At 45.7% G+C, this 17,914-nt stretch overlaps 1 protein-coding gene across 3 annotated transcripts in view; it reads right to left on the bottom strand.

Moving 5' to 3' along the window:
• Positions 1–17,914, bottom strand: part of ncor2 (nuclear receptor corepressor 2) — a 151,436-nt gene that overhangs the window by 53,030 nt on the left and 80,492 nt on the right. For all 3 annotated transcript variants that reach the window (XM_072708012.1, XM_072708011.1, XM_072708010.1), the window contains exons 5-9: positions 13,565–13,750; positions 10,952–11,065; positions 7,959–8,015; positions 6,779–6,831; positions 2,693–2,759 (exon numbers count right to left, since the gene is read on the bottom strand). In XM_072708012.1, the coding sequence (XP_072564113.1) occupies positions 2,693–2,759; positions 6,779–6,831; positions 7,959–8,015; positions 10,952–11,065; positions 13,565–13,750 (477 nt within the window). The remainder of the gene's footprint in view (positions 1–2,692; positions 2,760–6,778; positions 6,832–7,958; positions 8,016–10,951; positions 11,066–13,564; positions 13,751–17,914) is intronic.

Here is a 17,914-nt window from a genome sequence, read left to right on the forward strand (position 1 = left end):
ATAAAGATTACATGGGACAAAGAGTAAAATAAACTTAATTTCAGTAACAGCCCTACAAGTTGGCATCAGGTTGATCAGTCAGCCACCCATGTGCCTGTCTTCTATCCTAGATGGGGTGCCTTGGGCAGTGGGGGCCTGGGGCTGTAACGGGTAGCACTGGGCACCAGGCTGGGGTCCAGGCCGGACAGGCCAGCCCATGGCACACACCCACAGCAACACCAATAATCCTCAGTAGAATGCAGGATGAGACAGCAGTACACAGAGGAAGCCATTGCAGCATGGGGAGAGTGTGAAGGGGGGATTCCCTCCCCAAGCAGGGGTGGTGAGGTCACAGTGCCACCTAAACAGGGGAGAATTACTATTAAGTACCAAAGTCGCTAGTACTAGGCTAAACGTACATATTTACACTGCTCATAAAAAGCACTTTGCAGAGGGATATTGCCACTTATCTACTCGGTACCAGGTCCTCAGAAACAGAATGACAAATTTACTTGAGCGTTATAAAGCATCCAGACCCCTGAAGTCATCTGGGAGAGGTTCGGGAGAGGTTCAGTCTCTGTGCTGCCGACTGGGGTCGAAGCCTCCTGAAGACCAGAGGTCTGCTACAATTGTCATGTCTTTAAATGTTACTGACTGCTACAGCTTTTCAATAAATTAAATAACCAGGAGTTTAGTCATACTCCGCCACTGCCACTACTTCTTGTTTTACTTGTTTTGGGTTGTAGGATTTAGTTTTTTGTCATCTTTTAATAGTGATTTTAATGTCTTCTATTTGAATGTATCCCTGTGCCTCTGTAAATCACATTGAATTGCCTTGCATCTGAATTTTGCTCTATAAATAAACTTGCCTTCACTGTAGACCTGCTGTCAGGTAGAGCAAGAGGTTGACACCTTCTAGACTTTCTAACAAATGCAATGATTTTCCCAATGAAATGAATGAACCCTGAGACCAGGACTGCACCAAACAAAAACAGCGAATAAAGGTTGCTGTGCTGCATGCGGGCAAAAGTTACATGCGAAGAAAATCCATTTAATAATAAAAAAAAAAACCAGAAGGCTTCTCTTCTTAACTAAGACCATGGCTGCAGTTCAGTAAGGCATGCATGCTGACTGCCTAGAGTTGTCAGCATCTCACGCACACTGGAGGTCACAGAGCTGCCCGGCTGCTTTCCTGTGATGATGATACAGCCAGACGGTGTTAGATTCTACATGGAAGTGCTGGAGCAACACACAGAGTCTGGCGGCTCATAAGAGATAGCAGCAAAGCGGTCTGGACGAAACGCTGGCACAGCACATGCGAAAGCTGACAACCCACTGACGCTGCCACAGAACTGACTGCTCTCCATCCAAAGTGGCTGAGGCATTTTAAATTACATGTGCCACTGATCCCAGGATACTTCACAGCTACAGTTCAGAAGCTCCAAAAGTATTGGGACTAATTATTTTTATTCACAGGCCCATTTAAAAAAAAAAAAAATGTTTCTTATTAAAGTAACTAGACAAGATTTTCTTAATGGAGTTGCTACTTGGTTCTACCTGCATTTTTTTTTCCGCTGTTTCCCCTACAACCCTTCATTACCCTCCATTCTTTCTAAGATAGTAAAAGCGGACCAAATCCGAGGTGGGTTTTTTGTTGAGATCACCAGCAAATCTGAGGTGGGTTTTTTGTTGAGATCACCAGCAAATCTGAGGTGGGTTTTTTGTTGAGATCACCAGTAATGCAGGAGTGAGTGGGACCGACAATCCAGGAGTGACTGGCGAGGCTGGCAGCGTAGGAGCGGGAGGGGGCTGGCAGCGTAGGAGCGGGAGGGGGCCACCAGTGCAGGAGTGAGTGGGACCGGAAGTCCAGGAGTCATTAAGGGCACCACATGGAAAAAAAACTGAAGTGAAACTATCCGCTTCCGCTGCCCTAAGACACAGTACCCACGGCGGTGTGGGCCGACATGGGACTTCCTTCCTGAGACGGGCACAGCATGATGGGTCGGGCCAGACCAAACACAGGGCAGGGAGGTGTGGATTTCCTGTTTCACCCGCAGGCTCGTGTAACACGTTCACATGCTAAGTGAGGCGAATGATGCAAGACCAACTGTTATTTTCTGCTCTAGTAGCAACAGAATTTCTGAGGTAAGCAGAACAGGTATACAAACACTAATACTAACGCATTCACACACACGCACGCGCACACACATGTAAAATTCAAACATCTAGTAGTAGAACATCTTCTACAATGAGAGTCTGGAAATAAAAATCTCTCACATCTAATTATTTCACTAGAACACATGTTAACAAAAAAGGACAACCCTCCCTCCCTCCCTCCCTCTCCTCCCACATTCTCCTCCCTCTCACCTCCCTCTCCCCCTTCCTTCACCTCCCTCACACCTCCAACCTTCTCCTCCCTCTCCTATCTCCTTCAACTCGCTCTCTCCAGGCTTATCTCTTCCTCCTCTTCTTGCCTTGAATCCCTCTCCTCAGAAGATCTGGCTGTGCGTTCAGTGCTCGATAAACATCCTGCTGAAGGCTTGCACCCCCCCCAGAACTGAAGCCCCCCCCATGAGCAGGACTGAAATGTACACCAGCTTGGCCACATGCATATGCGTAACAAACCTCAACCGCTCCACCCACCACCCCTTCCGGGTCCTTATGATCACAGAACAGCCCGGCACCACTCCCCACCCCGAAAGGGTCTACTCACCCACTGTTTACGGGCATGGTTTCTCCTCTTGAAGTACAGGATGAGCTTCTTCCTCATTGCCTGGTTTCTGTGAGTGTGACCGAGAGAGAGAGAGAGAGAGAGAGAGAGAGAGAGAGAAGGAGTAGTGAGCCAGAGCGTGACTGAGGATGGAGGGCAGCACTCGGGGGTCCTTTCAGCATTGGCATGTTCCGCTTCACAGGACGTCATTACTTCCATCGTCACTCTCACTGTTACTTTAATAGCTGCAACCCTCAGCAATTGTGGAGCTTCTCTAAATGTCTCATATTAAGCTCAGGACACATGGGCAAAAGAAAGCCTGACTCTCATAAAGAGGCTAATTTGACCTGCATGGTTCTTGGTGCACAACACAGAGTGCTGAGGATGACCACAAAGCCATTACACCGGAGTGAGTGGAGAGGGAGAGGCAGCCTGAAGGCAGACAGGACAGACGACCTCTGTACACAGCGGCTACCATCCGGGGAAAAGGCTGAGTGCTGAGCAGCAGTTGCTGCCTGTCTATTTTAAAGCACTACTAAAGACACAGACACATACACACATACAGTCATGCATACAGCATCCCCCCAGAATGTTGGACCAATTCCCCAGATCAACTCCACAGAAATGTGAGTCCCACATCATCCAGGTGCAAAGAGTAGCCTGCATAAAGTTTGAATCGGAAGCCCAGCCACTGAGCCACTTCCTTCCGTGCTCGGGGTAAGTTTCCATGTTTCTCTCTCTCCTGGCATTTAACCTGCCTACCTGCCTGCTGGACATAATGTCATGCTTCACTTTGATCCTATGGATCATCTGCAGAACCAGCCCCACTGTACTGATCGGCTACAGGAGAGAGAGATGCAGCACAGACACATACATAAAAGGAAGAGAGAGATACGCAGCATAGACACATACATAAAAGGAAGAGAGAGATACGCGGCGCAGACACATACATAAAAGGAAGAGAGATACGCGGCGCAGACACATACATAAAAGGAAGAGAGAAAGATACGCAGCGCAGACACATACATAAAAGGAAGAGAGAAAGATACGCGGCGCAGACACATACATAAAAGGAAGAGAGATACGCAGCGCAGACACATACATAAAAGGAAGAGAGATACGCAGCACAGACACATACATAAAGGAAGAGAGAGAGATACGCAGCGCAGACACATACATAAAGGAAGATAGAGATATACGCAGCGCAGACACATACATAAAAGGAAGAGAGAAAGATACGCAGCGCAGACACATACATAAAGGGAGAGAGAGATACGCGGCGCAGACACATACATAAAATGAAGAGAGATACGCAGCATAGACACATACATAAAAGGAGAGATACGCAGCGCAGACACATACATAAAAGGAAGAGATACGCAGCATAGACACATACATAAAAGGAAGAGAGATACGCAGCGCAGACACATACATAAAAGGAAGAGAGATACGCAGCATAGACACATACATAAAAGGGAGATACGCAGCATAGACACATACATAAAAGGAAGAGAGATATGCAGCGCAGACACATACATAAAAGGAAGAGAGAAAGATACGCGGCGCAGACACATACATAAAAGGAAGAGAGATACGCAGCGCAGACACATACATAAAAGGAAGAGAGATACGCAGCACAGACACATACATAAAGGAAGAGAGAGAGATACGCAGCGCAGACACATACATAAAGGAAGAGAGAAAGATACGCAGCGCAGACACATACATAAAGGGAGAGAGAGATACGCGGCGCAGACACATACATAAAATGAAGAGAGATACGCAGCATAGACACATACATAAAAGGAGAGATACGCAGCGCAGACACATACATAAAAGGAAGAGATACGCAGCATAGACACATACATAAAAGGAAGAGAGATACGCAGCGCAGACACATACATAAAAGGAAGAGAGATACGCAGCATAGACACATACATAAAAGGGAGATACGCAGCATAGACACATACATAAAAGGAAGAGAGATATGCAGCGCAGACACATACATAAAAGGAAGAGAGATATGCAGCGCAGACACATACATAAAAGGAAGAGAGATACGCAGCGCAGACGCATACATAAAAAGAAGAGAGAGATACGCAGCGCAGACACATACATAAGGAAGAGAGAGAGATACGCAGCGCAGACACATACATAAAAGGAAGAGAGATACGCAGCATAGACACATACATAAAAGGAAGAGAGATACGCAGCATAGACACATACATAAAAGGAAGAGAGATACGCAGCATAGACACATACATAAAAGGAAGAGAGATACGCAGCATAGACACATACATAAAAGGAAGAGAGATACGCAGCATAGACACATACATAAAAGGAAGAGAGATATGCAGCGCAGACACATACATAAAAGGAAGAGAGATACGCAGCATAGACACATACATAAAAGGAGAGATACGCAGCGCAGACACATACATAAAAGGAAGAGAGAGATACGCAGCAGACACATACATAAAAGGAGAGATACGCAGCGCAGACACATACATAAAAGGAAGAGAGATACGCAGCAGACACATACATAAAAGGAAGAGATACGCAGCTCAGACACATACATAAAGGAAGCGCAAGAGACGCAGCACAGACATACATAAAGGAAGCGCAAGAGACACAGCACAGACATACATAAAGGAAGCGCAAGAGACACAGCACAGACATACATAAAGGAAGCGCAAGAGACACAGCACAGACATACATAAAGGAAGCGCGAGAGATGCAGCACAGACACATACATAAAGGAAAAAGATGGAGCACAGACATATACATAAAGGGAGAGAGATGCAGCACAGACATATAAATAAAGGAAAAAGATTGAGTGCAGACATATGCATAAAGGCAGAAAGATGCAGCGCAGATGTATACATAAAGGAAAGAGAGATTGAGCACAGACAAATACATAAAGGAAGAGAGAGAAAGACATGGTGCAGACATATGCATAAAGCAAGAGAGATAGATGCAGCACAGACACATACATAAAGGAAGAGACAGATGGAGCACAGACACATACATAAAGGAAGCGAGAGAGACGCAGCACAGACAAATACATAAAGGAAGACAGATAGAGCACAGACAAAGGAAGCGAGAGAGATGCAGCGCAGACATATACACAAAGGAAACGAGAGACGCAGCACAAACATACATAAAGGAAGCGAGAGAGATGCAGTGCAGACATATACATAAAGGAAGAAAAAGAAAGACGCAGTGCAGACATATGCATAAAGGACAAGAGATAGACACAGCACAGACATATACATAAAGGAAGAGAGAGAGACACGGTGCAGACATATGCATAACGGAAGAGAGAGAGATGCAGCATAGACATATACATAAAGGAAGAGAGAGACACGGTGCAGACATATGCATAACGGAAGAGAGAGAGATGCAGCATAGACATATACATAAAGGAAGAGAGAGAGAGAGAGACACGGTGCAGACATATGCATAAAGGAAGAGAGAGAGATGCAGCATAGACAAATACATAAAGGAAGAAAGAGACACGGCGCAGACATATGCATAAAGGAAGAGAGAGAGATGCAGCGCAGACATATACATAAAGAAAGAGTGATGAAATGCAGACATATACATAAAGGAAGAGAGCCATGCAGTGCAGACGTATACATAAAGGAAGAGAGCCATGCAGTGCAGACGTACACATAAAGGAAGAGAGCCATGCAGTGCAGATGTACACATAAAGGAAGAGAGCCATGCAGTGCAGATGTACACATAAAGGAAGAGAGCCATGCAGTGCAGAAGTCAGGGGATAACAGACATGTAACCTGAAAATTGTGGGTTCGACCAACTGGAGGGGCTCAGGTTTTGCACCTGAATTCCTCCAGCAAAAATACCCAGCTTTAAAAGAAAGGGTGGAAAAGAGGAAGACAGTTGCTGCGGATCAGTGAGGTGGTACAGTAATATAAGCAAGGTTTTCCCTGGCAGAAGCAATGAACTGGTGGCTCCATATGAGGCCGTCACAGTCAGCAGAGCAGCACCTCCTGAGCACGGAAGGGGAGGCAAGCCACACACACAGACACGGCAGAGGGAGAGACATATCCAGGATACCCTACTCACATTTTGATGTTCTCATGGTACTGCTTGGTGTCTGATGGCTGGTTGTAGAGGGGCTGGAACAAACAGTGGAAACTATTAGCTGGGCAGAGAAGATTCAACAGTGAAAATGTGCAACAAGACAGATCAGGGTTATAGATGGAAATATTCTAAACCCTAATCCCAGAGTCCTACATGTGAATATTCATCACCCTAACCATGCGCAAGCAGGAAAACAGCATGCAGCATGATTTTGAAGTCTAATTCAATGCTTTTTAATTCCATTCCAAAATACCCTGTTATGCACGTGTGCTCATAAGAACATATCAAGCAGAATGGGCTGTGAGACAGCCCCACAAAGCCAGACTTTTCCAGGTAAAGCACAGAATTACTGGTTTCAAAAAAATCATTACAAAGGGACAGTCACTAGACACTTCTGCAAATTCATCCATCGATCCACTTTCCAAACCGCTTATCCCTTCTGGGTCGTGGGGGGTCCAGAGCCTGTCCCGGAAGCTACTGGCACGAAGCGGGGAACATCGCAGGGCACACTCACACACCATTCACTCACACATGCATACCTATGGGCAATTTAGTAACTCCAATTAGTCTCAGCATTCAAAATTCAAAAGAAAAAATTCAAAGAAAATTGGGACAACAAAATTCCGATGGGCACCCAGCAGTGTGGGGACTGAAGAGCCTTTGCAGGAGCAGCAGTCCCACTGGCCAGCCACCCCTACAGCCTGTGGGATGCTGCAACTTTAAATGCCACGGGGAGGGTCCTGATGCTGCAGAACACACAGGTGTCAAGGGAACAGGAGTCGGCGGGTTTGCTTTCCCCCAGAACATGTTAAACTAGCGACATGGGGATGACAGATTTGTGTGCATGTCTAAGGGGCATCATGAAGCCTCCCTAAAGGCCCCCCGTGAGCAGAGCAATAAGCCAGCGGATTATGCTAGAGAGAAGAACACTCAAAATGACCCGGAAACGAGGCTCATGAATCCTACCCATGACAGCCATAGTTCCCCTCCACAACAAGCCCCACCCACAGAGAGCTAACGCTAACAACTAATATTAATAAGTGGCTAATGTGAGCAACTGAGAGAGAAGAAAACAAAACAGGAGAGTAGCTGGGAGCCATTAAAGCTTGACTGGAAAAGAAAGAAAAAAAAAAAAAAAAAAGTTAAGCAAGGTGACTCTTACCAGCTCGACTCGAGGCCCCAGCCCCTCCAGGATCCGGTGCGCTTCCTCTGCCTTCTTCTGCAGAGACACAAGATAAACAGGGGTTATTAGTAGTACGGCCCCACAGTGCTGCATGTTTCTTTGGTTTGCACACTCTTCGCCACAGGTGGGGGGGGGGGGCACGGAAGGTGGGGGTGGGGCTCAAGAGCGCTTAGTGCCACAGAAACGCAACTAGCATGCTCATACCTGCTCTGCCTTCCTCAGCTTTCACAGAGAGGGAGGGAGAATGAACACTAATTCTGCGGAGAGCCACTAAAGTGAGTGAGAGAGAGCACTACCTAAAATTGATGTGCATTTCTGAGGTTACACAGCAAAGACAGGAAAAAACAACTTCCTGTGTAAGACAGACAGCATGAAAGTGTCAGGAGCCCAGACCACACCCACCCACCCTAACCCACCTCCTCCCTCTCCCGTGAGCCCCCACACACTGACCCTAACAGCCTCCCCTCTCTCCCGTGAGCCCCCACACGCTGACCCTAACAGCCTCCCCTCTCCCCCGTGAGCCCCCACACGCTGACCCTAACAGCCTCCCCTCTCCCCCGTGAGCCCCCACACACTGACCCTAACAGCCTCCCCTCTCCCCCGTGAGCCCCCACACACTGACCCTAACAGCCTCCCCTCTCTCCCTTGAGCCCCCACACACTGATCCTAACAGCCTCCCCTCTCTCCCGTGAGCCCCCACACACTGACCCTAACAGCCTCCCCTCTCTCCCGTGAGCCCCCACACGCTGACCCTAACAGCCTCCCCTCTCCCCCGTGAGCCCCCACACGCTGACCCTAACAGCCTCCCCTCTCCCCCGTGAGCCCCCACACACTGACCCTAACAGCCTCCCCTCTCCCCCGTGAGCCCCCACACACTGACCCTAACAGCCTCCCCTCTCTCCCTTGAGCCCCCACACACTGATCCTAACAGCCTCCCCTCTCTCCCGTGAGTCCCCACACGCTGACCCTAACAGCCTCCCCTCTCCCCCGTGAGCCCCCACACGCTGACCCTAACAGCCTCCCCTCTCTCCCGTGAGCCCCCACACGCTGACCCTAAAAGCCTCCCCTCTCCCCCGTGAGCCCCCACACACTGACCCTAACAGCCTCCCCTCTCCCCCGTGAGCCCCCACACGCTGACCCTAACAGCCTCCTCTCCCTCCCGTGAGCCCCCACGCGCTGACCCTAACAGCCTCCCCTCTCCCCCGTGAGCCCCCACACGCTGACCCTAACAACCTCCCCTCTCCCCCGTGAGCCCCCAATCCTAACCCTACCTGAATATCACACAGTGCCACCAGGCTAAAGCTCACTCTGAACATCAGCAGCATTGTAGCTGGACCAGGCAGAGTCAGCGAGTGCAAGAGAAGTCAAACACCATCCTCACATCCTCGTCTCTATGACACAATTTCTACAGACTTGCCAGAATGGCATGGATACTAGTAACACACACACACATTTTTCCCAATTAAACAACTTTTTGTTTTAAAAGAAAATGGCATGTTTCATAAAAATAACAACAAAGCCCTTTGCCTAAATGAGGAGCTGTCTGAACATTCACTTTAGTGAAACATGACCCCCCCCCACCCGCAGTTCATGGTGGTCTACCACAAACACGGCACATGAAAAACACACTTCCTCATTACAGAAACATGGAAGTAAGTCCAACATTTTAACAGACAGTTAATGGGGAAGAAACAGAGAACACACAAAAAAACAGCACAGTAAATTCATATTCAAATATAATCCCACTCAATATGTTTCAGTAAAAACAAAATCTTTATATGTTAAATGGCCATGTTCCCATTTTCTGCTCCAGATTCTCAAAAGCATGATCTGGTCTTGCTGATTTCCAGCTACAGGCAGATACATGCAGGTTAGTCCCCAACCACTGCCAGAAGGTCAACCAGGTCACTTACGGCTGTGTGTGCAAAGGGGGGCAGGGCGAGGAATGCAGAAGACCCAGGGGAAGCGATGGCTGTGGTCTGCCAAGCAGCTGAGGTGCAATCCAGACAATTTTGGTTTACAGTAGACTGCCAGAGACCCTCGAAGGGGGCATGAAAAAGCGGAAGGACCATGATCACCCTGTGGTGAAAGACAGGCACTGCAGGGAGCAACTTATCCTCATATTGCTCCACCTAGTGATCAAAGACAAGCACCAAAACAAGAAAATGATACCAGCAAAGCACCGAAGAGCCAGTGGGCAAATGATACATTCCAAAGCTGGCCATGATGTCGAAGTGAAAGCGGCAGAGCGAGGACCCCAAATTCTAAAGCCGGGCACAGTGGATGCGGAAGAGTGAGGACCACGAATTCCAAAGCCAGGCAAGGTGCCAAAGTGCAAGCGACAAAGCGAGCACCCCGAATTCCAAATGAATCGGGCATGGTGCCGAAGTGGACGTGGCGGAGCGGGAAACCCGAATTCCAAACGAATCGGGCATGGTGCCGAAGTGGACGTGGCGGAGCGGGAAACCCGAATTCCAAACGAATCGGGCATGGTGCCGAAGTGGACGTGGCGGAGCGGGAAACCCGAATTCCAAATGAATCGGGCATGGTGCCGAAGTGGACGTGGCGGAGCGGGAAACCCGAATTCCAAATGAATCGGGCATGGTGCCGAAGTGGACGTGGCGGAGCGGGAAACCCGAATTCCAAATGAACCGGGCATGGTGCCAAAGTGGACGTGGCGGAGCGGGAAACCCGAATTCCAAATGAACCGGGCATGGTGCCGAAGTGGACGTGGTGGAGCGGGAACCCCAAATTCCAAATGATCCGGACCACGAATTCCAAAGCCAGACAGTGTGCTGAAGTGGACGCGGCAGAGCGGGAACCACGAATTCCAAAGCCAGACAGGGTGCCGAAGTGGACGCAACAGAGTGGGGGCAGCGTTGACAGGTGATGATGTGATGTTTCTTTGCTCTCCACAGCCATGGTTCATACACCAAACAGCACCGGGAGATTATTTGGGATTATTTGCTCACCCTGTTCTCATCATAGATGATCTGGACAAGGCTCCGGTGCTTGGCCTCGCTGGGCGGGGGGGACATGGGTGGCTCTGGCTCCTGTGGTTTGGCTGCATCCTCCTCCAGCTGATGCTGCACGTGTTATAGAAGAGGAGAGAAATAAAAAAAGCGTCAACCTTACCATTAACACGCATGCAAACTCTATATACCCAACCCCTAACATGCATCTGAACCCTATATTCCCTACCCCTACACGTAGTAAAATCCCATATACCTGACCCCTAACATACTTCCAAACCCTATACACCCTACCCCAAAAATGAAGGAAGAAAGAAAGAAAGAAAGAGAAGAGACAGACAGAAAGAGAGAGAGACACATTGGCCCTGTTCACACCTGGTATTAACATGTATCCTGAGTGATCCAATCACAAGTGGTCAGTGCAAAATACAGGCGTGAACACACCCAAAACACATTGAAAATGCATCGAGATCCGATCGCTCAAACCACAGAGGTGGTCTGGGACGCATATGGCCTGCCACATAGGACTGCATGGAAACACTGTCAAAGTGTGCATCATTAGTGTTCCGTGCAAATTTAGGAAAAATAAATTGTTTATTTATTAAAGATGTTTTGAAATTTGCACGCGTCATTTAATAATTTAATGTGCACTTTTATGAAGCTTCCTGTCAAAACTGCGCCACAGTTTATTAATATTGGTGAAACATGCCAGTAAAAATTACATAAAAAATTAAAGCATGTAGGTAAGAATGTGCGTTCAATAACCTAGATAATGAATATGTTAAAAGAAACATATACTAGTGATTGTTTATATAGTTTTAAATTGGTCTGTCTGGGGGCTTGAACTCCCAGTCAGAAATTCAGTCCCACTCCAGCCCTGACTACTTCACTTCTTTTACTTCACTTGCTCCAAGTCAGACATATAATTCAGTGTATCAGACAAAATTTTTGACCTTCATTGGTTATGATATAAAGCCAAAATATTATCATATGGCAACCAACATAATGCATTACAGACAATACCCTTTGCCATTGAATAGAAAAGTATTAACCAAAGTACTGAAAGACCATTTGAACACATATTTTTTCCCGTTGATGCAGTATAAATACATGCCTACGACGTGAAAAGTTGAACTTTATTGTGAAATATGATTTGAATTATGAATTAAGAAATCACATTTTCACTATGTGAAATAACATTTTATAATAATGACAGTCGAATGAAAATCACAACGTTATTACAAAATACAATTTAAAGATTATGCATAGTTAAGAAATATAATATGGAATTATTTAAAAATAAGGACATATATTATTGAAATATTTCTTAATTCATTCATTTATAAATATATTTATTTGCTTCCTTTTCAGTATCATGGCGTTCATTACAAACATCTTAGGCGGTTTGTTTAACCTGGAATGCACCAATAGCTCCTTCTTTTATTGTTTGCCAGATTCTGCATATTTAAATAAGTTGCAGGAAAGGGAGATCAGATTACAAGCAGTCAGTCGAGACGCATGTTAATACCAGGTGTGAACGGACGTATTTAGTGCTGTCCGCTAGTGGTTGGATCACCCAGGAACAGGGTTACAGAGACAGAGAGAGAGAGAGAGAGACAGAGAGAGAGAGAGAGAGAGAGAGAGAGAGAGAAAGAGGGGGAGAGAGGGAGGGAGAGAGGGACGGACGGACGGAGGGAGGGAGGGACAGACAGACAGACAGAGCACACCAGTATCCACTCCGAAAGGAGCAGCCTAAAGCATCCCCACCATTTCCTGGACCGCTTCCCTAACTCTGCTATGAAGCAGTTTGGTGGAGCTTTCTCTTGGGGAGCAGCAATTAGGTCAGAGAAGGCTCCGAGGGACAGTGTGGGTGTGTCAGTGACACCAATACCGTCCTCATTTGGTGTGAATAGATTCCCCAAACCCAGACAAATGAAAACATCATGCTCGAGCCTCCCTGCCTACACTGCAGGCAAAAAAGGTGGATCTGTAGCCTTAGAATAGAGCTGCAAATGCAGCTGAACCCACAAGCACTGAAGAACAGTTCCTCTGGGCCATCTGGGTGCCCTGCACGCACCCTGGCTGGCTCACCTTCTACAATGAATGAAGTCTAATGACATGTTACTTAGCGACTGCATTTAATTAAGTGCAGAGATGATAGGAGTTTATACACAGGGAACTCTGGGATTGAAGCCAGAGGCACTGGATTCTCTACTGGTGAGTCAGAGCTCAGTATAATCTCACTCATGTTCTTGATGAACACATGCCATTTCACTTTCTCTTTGCATTTTCCTTCACTAGCTGCAGATTCATCCTGCCCAGGGGGGGGGGGGGGGGGGGGGGGGCTTCTACTGAAGTAAATGAAAAATGCCCACTGTGTTGAAAATGCCCACTGCGATGACGGCCACGATGCCTATTGCCCACTGCGATGACGGCCACGATGACTATGCCTAATGTGACGATGGCCACAAAATGACTATGCCCACTGTGATGTGATGGCTTTGATGACTTGCCCACTGCGACAATGGTCACAATGGTGTCCACCCCGAAGACTATGCCCACTACAACATCACTGGTAATACCCCCCCTCCCCCCCAGTCCAAGGCTGCGCACCTGTTTCTTACGCAGCTTGCATATCTGCTGCTCCACCATGGCGATCTCACGGTCCACACGGTCCATGTTCTGGATAAGCTCCTCCTTTGAGAAGCGTGCCGGCATCAAGTCCAGGTCCGGATCCATCTGAGCCGGGCTTACGGGGGAGATGGGCTCCAGTTTGGCCAGGCTGCTAGCTCTCTCCTTCTAGAGGAAGAAGAGAAGAAATGTTAAATTAAGGCATGGAAACCATGATAAGCAAGCAAAGTGGCATTTTAATCATGACATTGACTGATACTTTGATGTTCAGTTTAAAAAAAAAAATAGACTGACATTCTACAAAGATTCTTCAGGATTAGAATTCCTTATTTTGTTTTAAAATGTAATGAAATCAGCTGTTTCATTATTTAATGTTTTTTTCTGGCACATGGATCAGGGATTCGAGCATGGAAAGGCAGAAAGACCTGGTAATACATAGTAAAATCAAAATATGGAAACATGGAGCTCAGTGAAATGCCACTTAATGGTCAGGACAGCAGAGCCACTGACAAGGGGAGAGCAGCGGGGCATGGATGGCAGTCCTGTTTGGTAACGCAGGCCATCATCTGCTGATCAAAGCTGTAGCCTCTGTTAAACATTCAATTATAATCGGAGCAAAAATGAAGGACGGCCCTCAGGTTGGGTGGCTGGAGGCCACACTGTGCTTTCATTCCTCACTCTTCCTCTGCCAGCCGGTCTCGGCTCCCAGAGCCGCAAGCCTTCCTGTTTCACATGACTCCCGCCTTTCTCAGTCCTCCTCCAGCTCGCCTGCCCCCGAGGTTCTGTGCTCCTGTACACTCACTAGCCCCATCTCACCCCTCACGCTACAATGGGCTCCACGCTTCTGCTTCTGCCATTTCACTTCTGTTGTGATGCTGTCTTTCTGAATTTCAGTTCATTTTATGGACACGAGCCTAAAGCCTGTTTGAAAGTTTCTATAACTGAATTCTGAATCTATTTACATGGACTCACACACATGTGCAACAAGGAGTTTCTTTGTACTATTTTATGTATGATCCTAACCCCGATAAGTGCTTAGTTAATGGATAGATGAGTGGAAAAAGACAAGTCAGTGGATGTGTGGATAGTCATTTTTTTCTCTTTTCATTACATAATGTCTCCTGTTAATGTCTATATACATTAAGATAGATTACTTATATAAGCATCTTGTTTGATAATTAAAACGAAAATCATATTTATTAAACGGCTCGGCTTAAAAGTGCTAGCTGCACAATTAAATAAGGTGACCTTATTTCCTGGCCGTTTACCTCAACTGCAGAGAGACAGAGGAAGGAGTTACTTTCAAATCATTCAAATGAGCATTAAATAAGTGGGCAGAGCTGAAGGACACTTTTTAGAAACGTGGAGATGGCTGGCGGGAGAGGAAGCTGGCACTTATTAATCCATTAATCATACTTTGTCCATCAAGGAAACCAACCTTGACTAAAGTTGCCTTAATGCATTGCGAGCCCCACACAGGTCCAACACCATCATGAAATTTGCAGAGGACACTGTAGTGGTAGGTTTGATATATAACTGCAATGATACAGCATACCGGGGCAGGGTAGAAGAGCTGTCTCTGTGGTAGCTGGCTAACAACTTGGACCTGTATGTCTCTAAGACCAAGGAGATGGTCAAGGGCTTTAGGAAGGAGCAGCAGAGGAAGTACACATCTCTCAAGATTTTCAAAAGTGTTAACAGTAGTGGTGTAATGATTCATTCGTTTACTTAATGCATTGAGCAGAAATCCTGTAGATTCGATTGCATCGATTTTAAATTACATTTTAAAAGAATCGTTACAGTTAATCAATTTTTCATGAATGGTGCTGTTAATATTTATAGGTATGTTTGTAATGCTTTATGAATGCATTATAATGCATTATGAATGTGTGTATAAATTATTAAAAACATGGCCTAAAGTAAAAAACTTTACTAGATGTGTTTCCACTCCTTAGCCTGTGCTGCCTATTTGAAAAATACCACAACAACAACAGGACCCTTCCAAAACAAAATGCTTAAAACACTTAAACACTTGCACAACATGCACAGACATGATCTGGTTTAAATGCTTAGAGATACTAACTAAACACAAACCAATTGCTAATAATTGTACTTAAACTGAAATTGTAAAAAAAAAAAAAAAAAAAAAACTCATGCTCACAGAAATGCTCAAACCTTTGGGAACAAATCAATATTTGTCTTTGATTTGTTCAGCGACGGCAAAATTTGGTCAGCTATACCCATGCCAGCACCAGTCTTGAAAACTGAAAAATACACAGTATAAAAGCACCTTACCTGTGTTTAATTGTATTTATTTATTTTGTTTAATTCCACTCCTGGTATCCATTGTATCCTAAGTTTTACAAGTCATTCCTGGCATGCCGTCCCACTGAGCGGCCACCCAGCCCCACCACGACAGTGACTAGTGCCATAAAGCTGTTGTGCAGCACAGCTTTAAAATATGGTGGGGCTTGTGATATGGTGTTGAACTTGTCTTTTTACTGGTTATTAATTTCATCCTGTTTAGAAGACTGCAGATTATTGGATGTTTAAGAAGTCTGTCAAAAGGGAGGGTTGATAGTCTCCGTGTTACGAGGTGGTTGGCTGGAAACACTTGCCATTCAGTGACCTGAACGTTTTATGACCAGATCATTTTTTTAATGGTTGGAAATCTCTGTACTGGGATGGGTTGGCGCCCAATCTTGGGTTGTTCCCTGCCTTGCACCTGTAGCCTCCGGGATAGATTCTGGATCCCCCGCAACCCTGAACTGGATAAGCAGTTACATAAAATGGACGGATAGATGTAAATGTTTGTATTACTGTAATCAAATCATTTTAGCCTGGATTTTTTTAAATTATTTTTTTAAATAAAAATTGACAAAGTCTGGAAAATAGCAGCCATAGCACCGACGGATCAGGCGGAATGCCTGTGCGCATGGTTTTCGGAACGCAGTTGGAACAAAATCATGCCCATGTCAGTATGGCCTCATGAAAGTACTGCCCCTTTTCATGTGATGCAGACCATCAGGGTGTAAACGCCAGACTCAAACCATCTGGTACTGAATTGTACTCACACTGGTTTGAATTGCACTACTACTTGTTACTATCCTCTGTGTCTTTATTTATTGTCTTAATTTTGTTCAGGTTTTTTTAAATGTTCAAATCATCGGTCCACTAGCAGTCTAACACATTCAACCTAATTGTAAGTGGTCGACTGAAATTAGGCTGTAACAAACTTGCTTCTTTAACAAGCGATGTAGCCTCTTTCCCACTAAATACAACACTAAATACAAATGCAGTAGCGCATTTAGGAGATGCCAAGTGAAATTAGGTTGTGATTAGGGCTGAACGATTTGGGGAAAATATCTAATTGAGATTTTTCTGACAGACCTCGTGATTATGATTTGATTTGCGATATAATTTTTTATGTCAAGCTTCAGTTCAATGTTCAGTCTGTAGTAAATTTAAAAACATATGATGCAGCATTACCACGAGATACCATCAAAATATTAACTGTCCTATATTCTAACGCAAGGATGAGAATTTAAACATGTGGTCTGTTAAGTCAAATAAAGTAATAATGAAAACAATTGCAGCAAAAAGAAAAACAATAGCGATCTTGCAGGTAACGCTGATTACCCCCATAATAACACTAGAACCACCTTTTCCCACGCCAACAAGCAAGAACTACTTCAGTGTATGCAGCCCTTTTGTTTGCGCTAATGTGTTATTAGTGTTAATACCAGCAGCGAATCAAACGCTCAACCAAAAAGCTGTAATGTTCATAACAGAGTGGCTGTTTCAACAACTGTATACGGGTATTTTCTATACAAATCAATTCAGGTGAAACAAAAAAAAAATGTGCGTGTTCAGGGTTGCAAACTCAGACTCTCAAGCAAGAAAGATGAAGTATAGGGGAATACAGAATACAAACAACCATAAGAAACATAACACTCATCAAACAACAAGAATTATAACAACATCAGTGATACTAATAATAATTAATACAAATCGGTATTATATATATGTAGCATACACACACGTAATCGTACCGTTATATATGTATATTTCAATTCCTAAATCTATAACATACCCTAAAAAGTAATAATAATAATGATATTGATCGCTCAACCAGTCTTGTATGCATGTGCAAGTGTAGGTGTGACCTGATTTGTCATTGGATGTGCTGGCATTTAATGCCGTCAGGGGAGGCGGCAGCACCCCCCCCCCCCCCCAGGCCCAAGGCGAAGGCAGGAGAACCAGGCAACCGAAGCCACCCTACTGCCCCCCCGGCACAAGGGCCCACAGCCACGCATCCCAGAGACAACCACC

Source organism: Paramormyrops kingsleyae, chromosome 2 (assembly GCF_048594095.1).
Source record: "Paramormyrops kingsleyae isolate MSU_618 chromosome 2, PKINGS_0.4, whole genome shotgun sequence".
Taxonomy (NCBI): Eukaryota; Metazoa; Chordata; class Actinopteri; order Osteoglossiformes; family Mormyridae; genus Paramormyrops; species Paramormyrops kingsleyae.